Consider the following 14,522-nt stretch of genomic DNA (forward strand, 5'->3'; position numbering starts at 1 on the left):
CCAACACCTTGATTTTTACCCAGTGAGACCTGTCGGACTTCTGACCTCCGGGACTGCGAGATCATGAATTTGTGTTGTTTTAAGCCACTTGTGTTATTTGTGGTCATTTGTCACAGCAGCCCAAAGCCACTGGCACAACAGCCACCATGGGCCCCACAGGGAACCCACACCTGAGCTCCCAGACTGCCTGTCCCCCCTGTGCCCAGCACGCTGCGGACCCGCCTGTCCACCTCCAGCACCAGGTGGGCAGCCTCATGGGGGAGCGGCTGCTCAGATCCGGAGTACACCCAAGTGCCCGGCACAGCGGTGCAAACAAAAGGTGCTCAAAAATGTTTGTGGGAGGGAGGCGGGGACGGAAGCAGCAGCAAAAGAGAGCTGCCAGGAAGGTCTCCACACCCCCGGGTGCTGGGAGCCCTGCCAGGACCAGGGTGGGAGGGAGGGCTGCCAAGGACACGAGCCTGTGTGGACAGCGGGGGGCCAGCAGCTGGAAGGTGCGGTCACACATCGCAGAAGGGGGTGCTCCCAACTGTGGCCGGGGCAGAGGCCTCAATCTTCTGCTGAGTCTCCCTTCTTCGCACGAGCCCTTCCTGGTCCCCGCATCCTCTCCCCAACTGCTCGCGGTGTGCAAGAACCCAGGCCGGGCACCTCGGGAAGGCAGACACAGTCCTTGCCCGAAATAATCAGGACAATTAGGAACAAGAGAAACCATAAAAGTACTAGAAGAAATCACAGACTGTTTTCTCTTTTGTTTTGTTTTGTTCTGTTTTAATCTCAGCATGAAAAGGACTTTCTGAGCACAAGACAAAGGCAGATGCCATAAGGCAAAAAAAAAAAAAAAAAAAAAAAAAATTCACAGCCTAACAATGGGGTTGTCTTCCGAGGACAGACTCCGGGCTGGGGAAGGTGCCTGCTGACAAGGAATAACTCCACAAACAAACCAACAGCTCTGATTCACCAAGGAGCAGAAGACCACCAGGTCCTCTTTCCACAGAATGGACAAGGATATGAACCAAGAGTTCCCAGAAAGGAGGTGGTAACCATGACATGTCAAAAGAGAGTCAAACCCACGTACGAGGGCGCCAGCCTTTCCCTGTCTCCCGGGGGAGGTGCAAGTGGCGCCCGCGGGGCCGGGATGGGGGACAGAACTTTCGGAAGGTGATCTGGCCATCTCAGAGTCTAAAACCGCCCAGTGCTAGCAAGTTCCTTTTCCTCTTCTTCCGACTTGTCAACTGCGGGGCAGTACCCGTTCAGTCGTCCACAGCAGTCCTGCGACAACAGCCAATTACCAGAAACCCGTGTCCCCAAAACACTGTGCTGTGGGTAAAATCAGCTGCTGAAAGCTTTTTATTTACCTGCACGGAAAAAAGAGTGACCTCTATCCAGTTGTGTGCACACATATCAAGTATGCACCTGGATGCCTTCTCTTACGTGTGGACGTCCGAGTGACGCGCCCCTCCCATGCCGATGTGGCACTCGGAAGGCTGCCCCGTGCCCACTCTCTGTCTTTGGCCCCTAAGACGAGGAGCCACATTTGAGTTTCTATCCGCGGGGATTTATTCTGGGCTGCCACAGAAATTAACACAAATCATACAATGTCCTCTGGGTCTGTCTCCTCTGCCCACGGTCACCACAGCGGGACACACCTGTGTTGCTCCAGGAGCGACAGGGATGGGGAATCCTCTCTTGGTGCTCTGTCGCACGGCAGGCACGCCACTGATCTGACGTGCCACACTTCCCTTAACTACCGCGTGTGGGTAGGTATTTCGCTTGTGTCTGGTTTGAACTATTACACGGAACACTTCCCCCCAGAGCCTGTCTGTAAGCAGGTGCACAGCCTCCTGTCCGCCGGGCGGGATGCTGCACCGTCTGCACATGTGCCTGGAGTCATGCTGGACACTGCCAGGCAGTTTTCCCAAGTGGCGGTCCCATTAACAAGAGAAGGGGGCAGAGAGGACTAAGTCAGCCTCCGGATAACGAAAAGGGGAAGGAAACCAGGGTTCGTTGCCTTTTGCGCTGGGAAGAGGGTGGTAAGAAGACAGCGGCCGGGGCCTCCTAACTACGCCCTTTTCCATCTTCGTGAATCGTGAGTCACCAGTTAGGGTTAGGGTCCCTAACTGCTGATTCAAAGGGGAAGGTGGTGCGGACCAAGCCTGGGGGTGGGGGGCAGAGCCAGTGAAGGAGGGGACTTCGAGGTGGCAGGAGTGCTGGGGAATCCAAGACGGCGCAGGCGCTCAGGCAGGCGGGAGGACGGGGAGGACGAGCCCCCTGGGACACTCGGAGCAGAGGCAGACGGACACGGGGGAGGGGAGAGGCAGGTAACCCCACGGGCCTGCCCAGGACTCTTTAATGTTAAGCGGAAACAACCCTGAGTCTGCTGGGCAGAGGCGTGTGGCTGCTGACTCACTGACGGGGCTCTTGTCTGCTTCCCCCAGCTGCCGGCTGTGCAACCGTCCGCCAGGCCCTCAACTTCTCTGAGGCTGCCTTCTCCGGAAGACGGGAATCATCATATCCCCGCGCCCTGGACTGCGGGGACAGGGCTCTTAAGTTCCAGCCTCAGGGCGACCCGGGTTTCAGAGGTCTTTCCCGGCCCCTGCAATTCTATCTAGGCAGCGCTGGTGATCCGTGCGTGTGGGACAGAGGTGTGACCCCACCCCACCAGACACTACCCACAGGACAGAACGAGACACGCGGGGCACACTCCTTTTGCGGGGATGGCCAGTGTGGTCGGGGACCCCGAGGAGGAGCTGCCCGAGTGAGGTGGTGGCCAATGTGACCGGGAGCCACCAGGAAGGGAAGGAGGCTGGGTACAGGTAACGCAATTGTGCAATAAGTAAACACACCACCACTCTCACTAGCAGAGGGAGAGAAGGGTCTAGAAGGAGCTGGCCCCAAGATGGCAGTACTCACGGGATGGGACAGAATCGGTGCATATATATATAAGTTCATGATAAATGAATGAATGAATGAATGAACAAATGAGTGAATGAATGAATAAGCGAGCGCACAGAGGGCAGCCCTCCCTCCCCCCAGAACACCAAGGAAGAAAGAAGAGAGGGACACGACTAGAAGATTAGTAAGTAATCCACTGGGGCACGGACCGCGCCCAGATGCTAGAAGCAGAGGGAAAAGATACGAGAAACGGGGTGTTGACGCAGCCTGCACACGACTCTCCATGAAATACTTATTAGTTACGACAGGGAGGCCAGTCACTTTATGGAGGAGAAAGCGGACAGGCAGGAGCCTGGAGAACTCCAGCATCCAGCACGCGTGGGCTGACTGGGGTCCCAGCTCCTGGGACATCTGTCTGACCCTGGGCAAACTTCAGATTTCTGCAGGGGGTTTTGTAAGGATTCAAAATAACGTGGTGCACCCATAGATATTCCCTGGAACATTCTCCTAAAAACTGAAATAAAGGGAAAAAAAGGAAAAGAAAAGGAAGCCATCTAAATGCCCAGCAGCAGTGGGTGGGTTATGTAGAAATCTGTATGTACCCACTGAAGAAAGAATGTTCTCCATCTGCATACGCTGCAGGGGCAGGAGAGGCTGGAGGGGTTGCAGCTGGCGCCCACAGTACGATTTTATGTCTGTTTTTTGTTTTTTTTTTAAGAGACACTATGTAACGCTATGTAAGGAATAATTAGAGATGGGGACTGCCCTAAATGCTTTACGCAAACCGAATCATTCCATTCCAAGCCAATTGCTGGGGTGAGTGAATGCTCTGCTGTACAGAAAACTAAGGAATTTGCTTAGGGGCTCACCGCTGACAGGTGGCAGAATAGAATCTGCTTGCAGGGAGCCTGGGCTGCGGTGTCAGCGGTCAGGTGTCAGGGCTCCTCACCCAGCCTCTCAGGAACTGCATAGTGGAAGGGCCAGGACGCCGAGCAAACCTCCGACAGTTATGGGTTTGCTGCAAACTGATCAGATACAAACGGCACCTTCCTCTGCCCCTCACTCACCCCCCACCCCCCCACCCCCCACCCCTGCTGAGGAGGAAACTGGGAGCAAACAAGTGCCCAGTGGAGGACACATCTCCGATTGTATGTATTTTTATTGTGGCTTGGGGGGGCGGGGGGAGCTTAGAAAAGAAAACGAGGGAGGGAAGGAAAGGAAGTCCAGCTCCTGGGTCATAAATGAGAGTCAAAGAACAACGAATACTGGCGCATTTCAATGACCAAGGAAGGCAAAACTATCACTCACATTTCAGTGCTGGAATGTGGGGGAGGAAGAGACAGAGGGAGACGGCTGCAAAAGAGGGGATTCTGAAACTGGAGAACGAGAACTCTGCAGAACCCCCTGGGTATCAGGTACCTCCCAGATGAGAGGAGGGAGGCCACCTTGCCTTGGGGAAATCTGCGGTCTCAGCGCTCCAAAGCCCTGCCACCTCCTCCAGGAAGTCTCCCTGGATTGCACCCAGATGGCAGCAGTAAAGTCCCCACCGTTCCCCCATACACAGGCTCTGTCCAGCCCCCATCTTACACATGCTTTCCTTCACAGGGCTTATCTCAATTTTTAATTCTACACATACTACTAAAATGATTTGAGAACCGTGTGTCTGTCCCACCAGACTGTAAGCTCCATTCGGGAGGGTCAGTGTTTTGCTATTTCGTCTTCAGTGCCGCCATCAGGGTCTGGCGAACAGGAGGATGCCTGTCCAAGGAATGGAGAAGCTAACTGTGCAGAGCGGTGGTTCTCAAACTCAAGTGAGCATGAGACTCCCCACCCCCACCCCTGAGGGCTTATTAAGACTCAGATTGCTGGTACCAGACCGCATCTGGAGAACAGCTGATCTACAGAATGAATGGACCAAAGTAGGGGACAGCCAGATGAGGGGTCTGTGTGGGGGCTGAAGAGGGGGAGACCAAACTAAGCACTTGTTGGCATGTCTGACTACTGACTTATGCCCAGTGACCCCGGGGAGGGGGCAGCCCGATGGGCGTGCTCAGAAGGGTGCAGGCTGCACGTGATGGCTGCTGTCTATCTGGCAATTCTTGGTCATTTCCCCCATATTTTCCTTTTGCACTGGACCCCACACATGATGGAGCTGGTCCTGCACCCACCACTGGGCTCTTCTCTGGGCACGGGGCCGCAGTCTTGACCCAAGTCAGATTCTTTTTTTTTTTTTAAGAGAAAGAGAGCATGAGCAGGGGAAGGGGGAGAAGCAGACCTCCCGATGAGCAAGGAGCCTGATGTGGGGCTCAATCCCATGACCTGGAATCATGACCCAAGCCCAAGGCTGTCGCTCAACCAACTGAGCTACCCAGATGCCCCAAGACAGTGGCTGATTCTTAATAAAAAATGCTGTCACTTTCTGGAAGTCAGAAAGGGAATCCAACACTTTCACTGACTCTTAGTATAAAGATCTCCACTTTCTGGCAAGGGCATTTGAAATATGCTTAATTTGCATTGCCATAAATAATAGGCCCCAAGCTGGAACTCTGGGTTTCTGGTCCCATTCTGAGCCCTAACCAATGCCTCCTGGTTGGGAAGGGTCTCCCAGGTCAATATTCTTTCCCCTACCCACAAGGCCCCCAAGTTCAGTCTTGCTGAGAGGCCAAGACAAGGGGACTTAAGGAGTACATGGCATATCTCTGGGGTCAGCTGCGAAATAACCAGATCTAATTAGCGTGGTGGTTTGGTTTCAGTGGCTTAAAATACAAAGAATGATTACAGGTAGTTCCTGCCTTTGTTCCAGATCGTTCAAATCTTCCTTTGCCCAGGGACTCCGGAATCTTGAAGCACTTCTTCCCCATTGTGCACTTGAGTTTCAAGTTAGGCCAACACATGCTTTGCTGGGCTCTGTTCCCAGCCAGTGGGAAGACGGTTGGGAAGACGGCTGAGTTGCGAGAACACAGTCCAGCCATACCCTACCTAGGGACTTAGGGCAGATGGTGAGGCTAATAACACAACTTCAAGAGTGTCTGTAACCCCTACAGAAGCTTATATATTCTCCCATTATGGCCCACAGCCCCTCCCCACCAATTCCCTTCAAGATTCTATAAGGAAAATAGTGCTACGGGCTGAACCATAGCTCTCCAAAATTCCTAAGTTGAAGTCCTAACCCTTAGTACCTCAGACTGTGACTGTGTTTGGAGGGAAGCCCTTCAAAGAGGTGACTAAGTGAAGAGGAAATCATTAGGACAGGCCGTAAGCCAAGATGACCGGTATCCTACTAAGAAGAGAACATTTGGACACATCCACATGGAGAGAAGACCATGTGAAGACAGAAGGAGAAGACAGCTATCTACGAGCCTTCTAGCTCCTTCCCCTGAGGAGCTCTGGGGTGTTGGGCTCTGCCGCTGTTAACAACAGGGATCATGACACTGGGATTTGGGACAGTATTTCTAAGATGGCATCTTTGGACACGTTCTCCAGAGCCCCCAGTTTTCTAAGAACTTCTGAACTTGAACTATGCATCTCAACAATTTCCTTAATATAGACCTTCTGGGGGCCGATTTTGATCAAAGCACTGTTAGGTGACACCAGGGCCAACCTGTGTATATGTGACAACCATCACGTGACACTATGCAGGGTTCTCAGTGGCTCAGGGAGGAAAAATGGGCAGGAGAATGGAGCCATCACACAGCACACAGTATCCCAAGTCAACTCAGTGTAGTCACGTCGCAAGTGGGGCCCGGCATGAATCTAGTCTGCAAACAGAGATACTTGCCATAGCTGATAAGCGCCAAGTGTAGTAATCAATACCAAGGAAAGAATATTTTTCCCACAATGCCTGACGCTCACTTTGCCTTCAAGATCACAAGTCAATTCTACCATTACCCAAATGACAGCCTTGGACACTGACATTCACAGGTTGCCTGCTGTCTGTCATGCTTAAGAGGCTGATTATCCTACACTAGCAAACCAACTCCTGACATATTTAAATGCCATTTTGTACACATATCTGTAAATAGACATTCTCGGCATAATCATTATCAAAGTCAAAATTCAAGAGGAGCCTAAATAAAGACTAAAGTTCAAGAGTAATGAAAACAGTAGGAAAAAGATAACTATTCGGCAGACGATGCACCAGGTGTGGTTTTGCTTTTTATGTGACTGAGCTCATGGAAGAAACTATTCCTTTCCACCACTGGCAGCCTCTACCCCCAAGCATCCCTGCCTCTTGATTTTCATGCACTTGTGTAATCCAAACCTCCACCCCTGCCCCGAGCATGGGCTAGACCTAGACTCACTTCTTTTTTTTTTAAGTTTTATTTATTTAAATAATGTCTACACCCAATGGGGAGCTCAAACTCATGACCCCAAGATCAAGAGTTGCGTGTTCTACCGACTGAGCCAATCAGGAGCCCCTAGACTCACTTATGATGAGTAGAACATGGCAGAAGAGATAAGACAGCACTTCCAACATTGGGTTATAAAAAGCCCGTGGCTTCTCGGCTTTTATGGATGCTTTCTCAATCTCTCTTGGATCATTCACTCTTTGGGGAGCCACCTGCTGAGCCATGAGGCAGCCCTGTAAACAGGCCCACCAAGTAAGGGGCCTGCAAACAACCACAAGAAAGAGTTTGGAAGTGAATCCTTCCCCCTTCCACACTGTAAGCCTTCAGATGAGACCACAGCCCCAGGCAACAGCTGGACAACAACCTCATGAGGGACCAGATCCCGGAGCCCCCAGCTGAGATGCACAGATTTCTGACCAGCGGAAACTGTGCGATGATCGTTTGTTGTTTTAAGCCACTGCATTTTGCAGTAATTTGTTACACGGCAATAGACAATCAATACAACCATTCAACATCAGTGGTTGAGTTTTTTACAAATGTCACTGGTCGGGTGCCTGGGTGGCTCAATTGGTTAAGCAACTGCCTTTGGCTCAGGTCATGATCCCGGAGTCCCAGGATTGAGTCCAGCATCAGGCTCCTTGCTCCACAGGGAGTCTGCTTCTCCCACTGACCTCATTCTTCTAATAAAAAAATTTTTTTTAAGTCTTAAAAAAAAAAAAAAAAAAAAGGAGGGGCGCCTGGGTGGCTCAGTGGTTAAATCTTGTGCCTTCAGCTTGGGTCATGATCTCAGGGTCCTGGGATCAAGCCCCGCATTGGGCTCCAGCTCCGCATTGGGCTCTCTGCTCGGCAGAGAGCCTACTTCTCTCTCTCCCTCTGCCTGCCACTCTGTTTACTTATGCTGTCAATTAAATAAATAAAATCTTTAAAAAAAAAAAAAAGGAAATGTTTAAAAAACATATCACTGGTCATGTCAAAATTTAGTTGCTACATTTGTCCTTTATGATTTTATTATAAAGTTAGTGGCTCTTTTGAGTTGCATTATACACATACAGCCACATTTATTGCAAGTTTTGTGTTTATACTTCTTTAAGTTACCTTCTGATACAAATAATTTGGCAACACTGGAAGGCCACAATACAGGCTTCAAGAAATCCTATCTCGCTACATTTTGAGAAACACTAAGGATTTGTGTGTGGGTGTGTCTCAGAAGTCCCTCCTGTGCCAGCTGTGATCTCTTCAAAATGCAAATCTGATTGTGTCTGTTTTATTTCATTCCTACTGTTTGGCGCATCTGTGAATGAGTGGATGATGGTCACGACCCGATTTAAACCTTCCAATAGTTCCATGTTGCTCCAGGGATAAAGCCCAAATGCTTCATGATGGCTCTGCTCTGAATCTGGCCCCCATCTCTGCCCACCAGGAGAGCAGGGAGTGTGTCCATCTTCCACACCCCATCTGTGGCAGGCAGCCCTGGCCTGACACACGGCAGACGCTCTGTGAACCTGGGCTGAAAGAGTGGGGGACCACTACGTGAGCCTCCCGGAACCCCATCTTCACCCCAGAAAGCCCGAGCAGGATGAATCAGTTCGCCGACCAGGAAGGCAGCACAGGGTGGAGCGCCAGACGGTTACAAGATGGGGAGCCCCGGGTCAAAGATGACTTCCCTGGAGTTGGCATCAAGTCCTCGGGAAGCAGGAATTTCTGGTCCAACGTTCTCCTCACCCACCATTCAGGTTAAAACAGAGAAGGGTTTTTTTCCCCAATAGTTGAATTAAGAGGATCTCTCAAACCCCTTCCTTGTGGTGATACTGAAAATATGGGAAGAACAAGGCATTTTCAGAGTCATAAGCTCTGTGCTCAGATTCAGCCTCCGATGCTGGCCCACGTGTCCTCTGCCCCAGTCCTCCCTGGCCCATGTGTCCCCTGCCTGGCCGCTCTGCTTTTTGGTCCCCATCATACCCCAGACCCCCCACCCCCAGATCTCTGATTAAACATTTCTTGGTTTCTCTACCATCTGTGGGCCTCCCCCACAAACTTCATTTTGTACCCAGCTGTATCCTTAGCGCCTGGTCCCACCTGTGAGCCTCCATGTCCTTATTGATGATTATAATAATAAAATTGACCTCAGCACAGACAGACAGGAGACAGAGAAGAAAAAAGACACAGCAAGTTCTCAGTAGTAAACAGTGTTATAAGTGAGCTGCCTGGGCAAAGCGGCGGGGGTTTCAGAGGCTTCCCAGAACACGTGCTCATAAGAGAGAGTTACAACTCTCGTAGAAATGATCGCTGTGAGCACACTTGGCTTTTTTCCATTTTTCTTGGCAAAAGAGGGTTCGAATGGGGGAAGGAAGTGTGAGAGCGAAGGAGGTTCAGGCTCTAAGCTGAGCTGGTGGGAAAACAGGTCCCTCTGCCACCCCATCACCGCCCCCTGCCCCCTGCCGCCAGCTCCTTTCAGTGCAACCTCCTGGGTTTGTACCAGGACCCTTCAGAGATAGGACTTTTTTTTTTTTTTTTTTTTTTTAAGAGATAGGACATTTTGTTTCTCACCGAGCCTTTGCTGCTGGGGATCTGGGTCGCCAGTCTCCCCTCCCTTCCCCTCCCCTCCCCACCGCGACGTCACCCATCACCCACCCTTCAGGTGAACCCCCCACACACCTACAGATAGGTTGAGGACCTGTCATACCCCTGAGGACCCCTCAGAAGAGATCTGGAGGACTGAAGTCCACTTTGGTGCCAAGGTCAAACTCACCCCAGCATCTCAGTCATGTTACAGGACCCCCATGCCCAGCAGACCTGGACATCCTATTAAATCTAATCATAATCAACCACACATCAGGAGTGTTTGAAAAATACCCAGCATGATGCAAAAACCAAAAGAGAGAGTGAGGCAGAAAAGGCAACAATATTGGCAAACTGACTTCACACTCCTTCAGCAGAACCCAGCACATGACATGTGGGTAGAGAAACTGATCTCAGCCTAAGAATCAAACTCTACAAGCCATGTTGAACCCACGTGTCCCTTTAGAAACACAGAGACGACGGGAGAATTACTAGTTACCCAGCCCTGCAGTCCTACAGCCCCGGCACGGGAATTCTCGTGCTAACTTTCACATATAAAATACTATTTATTTAATGCACAAATATTTGGGAATCATACCACAAAATCGTTTTGACTGTTGTCATTCTTTGGGAGGAAAATTCAATAGTTTAAATTGAGTTTTTCCAACTGCTCTTTTCCATTAAAAAGTAAATTTAACTGGGAGGTCAGATGGCCGTGTTCTCCCGAGCATGCCCAAGGCACTATTTCAGGAATTTCATTTTTGAATGACTGATTAGGCTGAAAAGGAAAAAAAAAAAAGTGCAATGTCCCCGAGAGGCTTTTGCAGGAATTCAGCGCTCTCTGCTCTTGTATCCGCAAGGTGTGAAGCTTCGACTCCTACAAACCTAAGGAGAAAGTCACCAGGTCATCCACTGAGCCTGGCTTCCCCAAGTGGAAGGGCTTTTTTGGACAGCTGTGTCAGCTCAGCCACTGGGAAACCCCTTCTCTCCCCAACCCTCCCATGCCCCAGGCCTGAAAATTATGTTGATTTATCCTAGAGGGTCCCCTGGAGGTTGCTAAGTCAACATACAAACCTGAGTGCTTTTCAAAGCTGCGTTGCAGACATAGGAAGTAAAGCTAGGAGGCCTGGCTGCTCTTTACCCTAATTCCACCATTATTATTACTATCATGGCTAAAACATTTTCCCCAGGTGTTTGTTTTTTTACATCACTTTTTTTTTTTTTTTTCCAATTCAAGTAACTAAAAAAAAAAAAAAAATCCATACAGCAGCCTGAGTGCAGAGACCTAGGAATTTACATTCTCCGGAGCCAGAGAAACCGAGGTGAAATTCCTGGCTGGGTCGTTTGCTAACTGGGTGCGTCTTAAGGGGCACATGTAACCTCTCTCTGCCTCAGTATCAAATCCACAAAATGGGCTGTCTGTCCTGAGAGGCTTAAATGGCGCGAGCCCGGCTCAGAGCAGAAACAGGAGCTGGCGTTGCTCCAGAGATCTTTCCAGAGCCAGGGGCAGGAGGACGAGCTGCGGGAGGGGTCCCGGCGGAGGGTGGGGTGCGGGGGGGCGGAGGGTCAAGTCGCACGGCCCGCGCCGGGTCGCCCGGACTTACCAAGATTTCCAACTCGCTCCTCTCCAGGGGCTCGTACAGGTGGCCCGCGCCCGAGAAGGGGAGTTTCTGCAGGAACTGAGAGAAGCGTCTTTCGACCATGGTGACCAGGCGAAGGCCCCTCGCTCAGCCTCCCGTCCCCCGGCGGCCGCCCCTGTCCGCGTCCCTCGGTCCCCGGCGTGGCCGGGACTGGCTGCGCGCGCCCAAACCTCCAGGGCCGGGGCCGGGTTACCAGGTAGCCGCCTACCTGCCCGCCGCAGGTGCGGCCCCGCCCCCGGGGCGGAGCTGCGCGCCCGGCTGCACCTGGCGCACCTGGCCCCGCCCCGCGAGCCCGCCGCGGACTTAGCGCGGCGTCGACAGCTGCGGCTGCTTCCCGATCTGGCCAGACCCGAAGAATCACCTGGAGCGAGGGACGGGCTGGAGGTGGGCGTGCGAACGCGGGCGGAGAATGCGGATTCCCGGACCTCGCCTTACCCTGCGCCACCCGGGTCTGGAGCTGGCCGGGGAGCAGGACTGTAACGAGCGCCCGTGGTTCTTGGGGGGCAGCGGAGTGCGGTCCATCCTAACACGCCGGGAGCACCGCGGACCCGAGCGGAGTCACACGCCTACCAAAGCTGCGCGGCTCGGCACCAGCCACGTGGCCCCTATGAGCCGTGGTTGCTTGTCTGTAATTGAAGGAGAAGGCTAAGATCTCACCCCCAGAGAGGGCCCCGGGAGTGCACGCCAGGGCCGGGAGGAGGGCTGGAGCACCCCGCTGCCTTTGGGAATCCGTGGGTCTTGGAGAACCTCTGAGCCCTTCATTCTCGTTTGCAGAATGGGCTCCTGCACTTGTTAATCATGGGACCTGGGGCGGGCAGGCGTCTTCCATTTCCAAGCTTTAACATACCCACCGTGAAATGCCCTGTGACATTTCCCTGAGGAGGGAAGCACTCCTTCACAGTGAAATGGAGGGTGTGCTGGTGCTATCACCAACATCACAGGGAAGTTTCTGGACTCAGCTGGCTCCCAGAGCAGATGGGGAAAGTGCCCCCCAGGTGGGTGTCTTGAAACTTTAAGGGGCTTTGGCTCCGCGTGGCACTGGAATCCCTAACAAGCCCCACCACTTAGTAGGGAGGTGGCTTTGGGGAAGGCCGCGTCTCTCCTCTGTGCCTCAGAGTCCTTATTTATAGAGTGGGCTTCTTGATGATAAGAACTATAGAGCATGACATGACTGTCTTTTTTTGAGCGAATATAGGCCACCTACCTCAACTGCTCCCCACCACGTGGCTACCTCGGCTCCATTTCATCTGACAGGCTGTCCTGGCGGCCCTTCTTGTTTCTCCTGCCTCTTGTCCCTTGACCAAAAGAAAACAGGCTCCCAGCATCACACTGCCTGACTCCACCAATTGCAACAAAAACTAGAAATAATAGAAAAAGCAGTATGCTGACATGGGTCAGTCCAGGCTTGAATCTCAGCCTTGTTCCTTCCAAGTGCATGGCCTTGGACAACTTTCCTCACCTCTCTCCACCTCAGTTTACTCATCCACAGAAGGGGGATGGCACTACCAACCCCTGAACAGGGTCCCAGCAGGAAGCAGGTGGCACCTTCACACTGAGTGGTGGGGGGAGGGTTTGATAGCCATGCCGCTTACAGAGGTGTAGGCAGGGTGCAGAGGAGCACGAAGGGACTGCTCAGCTGCCCCAGATTAGCAGCGGTGGGAAACTGCGGCCATCCAAGGCTGGGAAGGCAAGAGGAGGGAGCAGATACCCAGACAAGGTACCTGTATGGAGCTGAGAACGTTGGTGAAGGGAAACGGAATGGAAGCCACAGATGCAGACTCTTGGGCTGGGAATCCGAAAGAGAAGGCAGGAGGATGGAGAGAAGGTCTGGGCGAGCTCAGGGGAGATACAGGGAACCCACTGTACGTCCTGTAATGTTTCCATAGGTAGAGATCCTAATAGTACTGTCTAGTCCCTGACATAGTAGATCTCCAGGAAATTTTATTACTAATATAAAAGATACACGGGAACTCAGCTCACTTTTTTTCTTGGGTCCTTTCCAAGTGGCATGCCGAGATTTTGAGACAGAATTGGATCCAGGGAGGAAGAATGTCTTATTGGCATAGAACTTCATGTTCTCCCAAGGGCATCAATCGGGCGTGGTTTCTCCAGGTGGTGCAGCTTCCAAGAGCAGGGAGGGATGCGTTGGCCAAGTGCCTTTCCCTCTAAGCCCACCCTCTTGTGTCCCATCACAGAGGCCTCTGTTCCAGCTCGGAGATGTCAAGGCTAGAACTCGTGGATCAGGTTTAAGAACACCCAGAGCATTCAGGAAGGAAATTCTGGGTGGAGGACATTGCGGAAGACCTGGACCTGTTGGCATGAAAAACAAAAATGGAGCGGACCACAGAGAAAGCAGTTAGAGTTACATGATGGAAGCCACTGAATGGACACCTTGAGGCTTAAGTTCAATTTTTGTTTTCATTGCACTGTGATCAGCCCGCATACCAGCCAGCTAATTCTCTTATTGTGCTGAGACTTTGTGCCTGTATTTTACACAGTTTTGTCAATATTTCAACGGCACTAGAAAAGCTGGTATGTTCTTTGTAAGGGTATTGGTAAGCTGCGCTCTTCCTGAAATCCGTTTTGTATCTATTCATTCTAACTTTCTAGGCACATTGTTCACGTCCTTACTTTCAACTGCTTGATCTGACATGGGAAGAAAATGAAGAGTTTAAAATTTCCCTAATTGTTTTCCCGTCCATTCGTTTCCTCGTCTGTCTGAATTTCTGCTTTTTGTATTATGCTTCCCAGTTGGTTAGTGCATATCATTTACCTGTTTATGATGACTCTTGTAATTGCTTAATACCTCCTGTATCTCATTACATACTCCTTAAATTCCACTTTGTATAATTACCATTGCCACTGTTTCTTCTCCACGGTTAAGTCTGCATGATCTAAACGTGGCATCTCATTTTTAGCTGTTTTGTTTCATTTCTCCCTAGACTGTAAACTCTGTGAGAGCAGGGCACTATTGGCGTCTACCATGGTAGATAATGTTCCTGTAACATGTTAAATGCCCCCCAGATATTTATTTGGTGTTTGTGTGTCTCTCTTGTAAACTGTAGTTCTTGAAATTTATTCTTTA

General features: G+C 51.4%; 1 protein-coding gene and 2 long non-coding RNA genes across 5 annotated transcripts in view; 2 read left to right on the forward strand and 1 right to left on the reverse strand.

Annotated features, from left to right (window-relative positions):
- ATP2C2 (ATPase secretory pathway Ca2+ transporting 2) overlaps positions 1-11,657 on the reverse strand; it is a 56,882-nt gene extending 45,225 nt beyond the window's left edge. For all 3 annotated transcript variants that reach the window (XR_014305875.1, XM_082712037.1, XM_082712038.1), the window contains exon 1: positions 11,402-11,657. Coding sequence is in view for 2 of the 3 variants with exons in the window: in XM_082712037.1 (XP_082568163.1) it covers positions 11,402-11,500 (99 nt within the window). In the remaining variant the exon portion in view is untranslated. The remainder of the gene's footprint in view (positions 1-11,401) is intronic.
- LOC309853699 lies at positions 1,576-7,744 on the forward strand. The gene is made up of 3 exons (XR_014305884.1): positions 1,576-2,083; positions 2,433-4,700; positions 5,693-7,744. It is a non-coding gene; the product is annotated as an uncharacterized lncRNA (long non-coding RNA).
- A 55-nt stretch (positions 11,658-11,712) lies between the features above and the next one.
- LOC309853694 lies at positions 11,713-14,277 on the forward strand. The gene is made up of 2 exons (XR_014305879.1): positions 11,713-11,821; positions 13,633-14,277. It is a non-coding gene; the product is annotated as an uncharacterized lncRNA (long non-coding RNA).
- The last annotated feature ends 245 nt before the right edge of the window (positions 14,278-14,522 follow it).

The sequence above is a fragment of the Mustela nivalis genome, assembly GCF_964662115.1.
Source record: "Mustela nivalis genome assembly, chromosome: 18".
Classification (NCBI taxonomy): Eukaryota; Metazoa; Chordata; class Mammalia; order Carnivora; family Mustelidae; genus Mustela; species Mustela nivalis.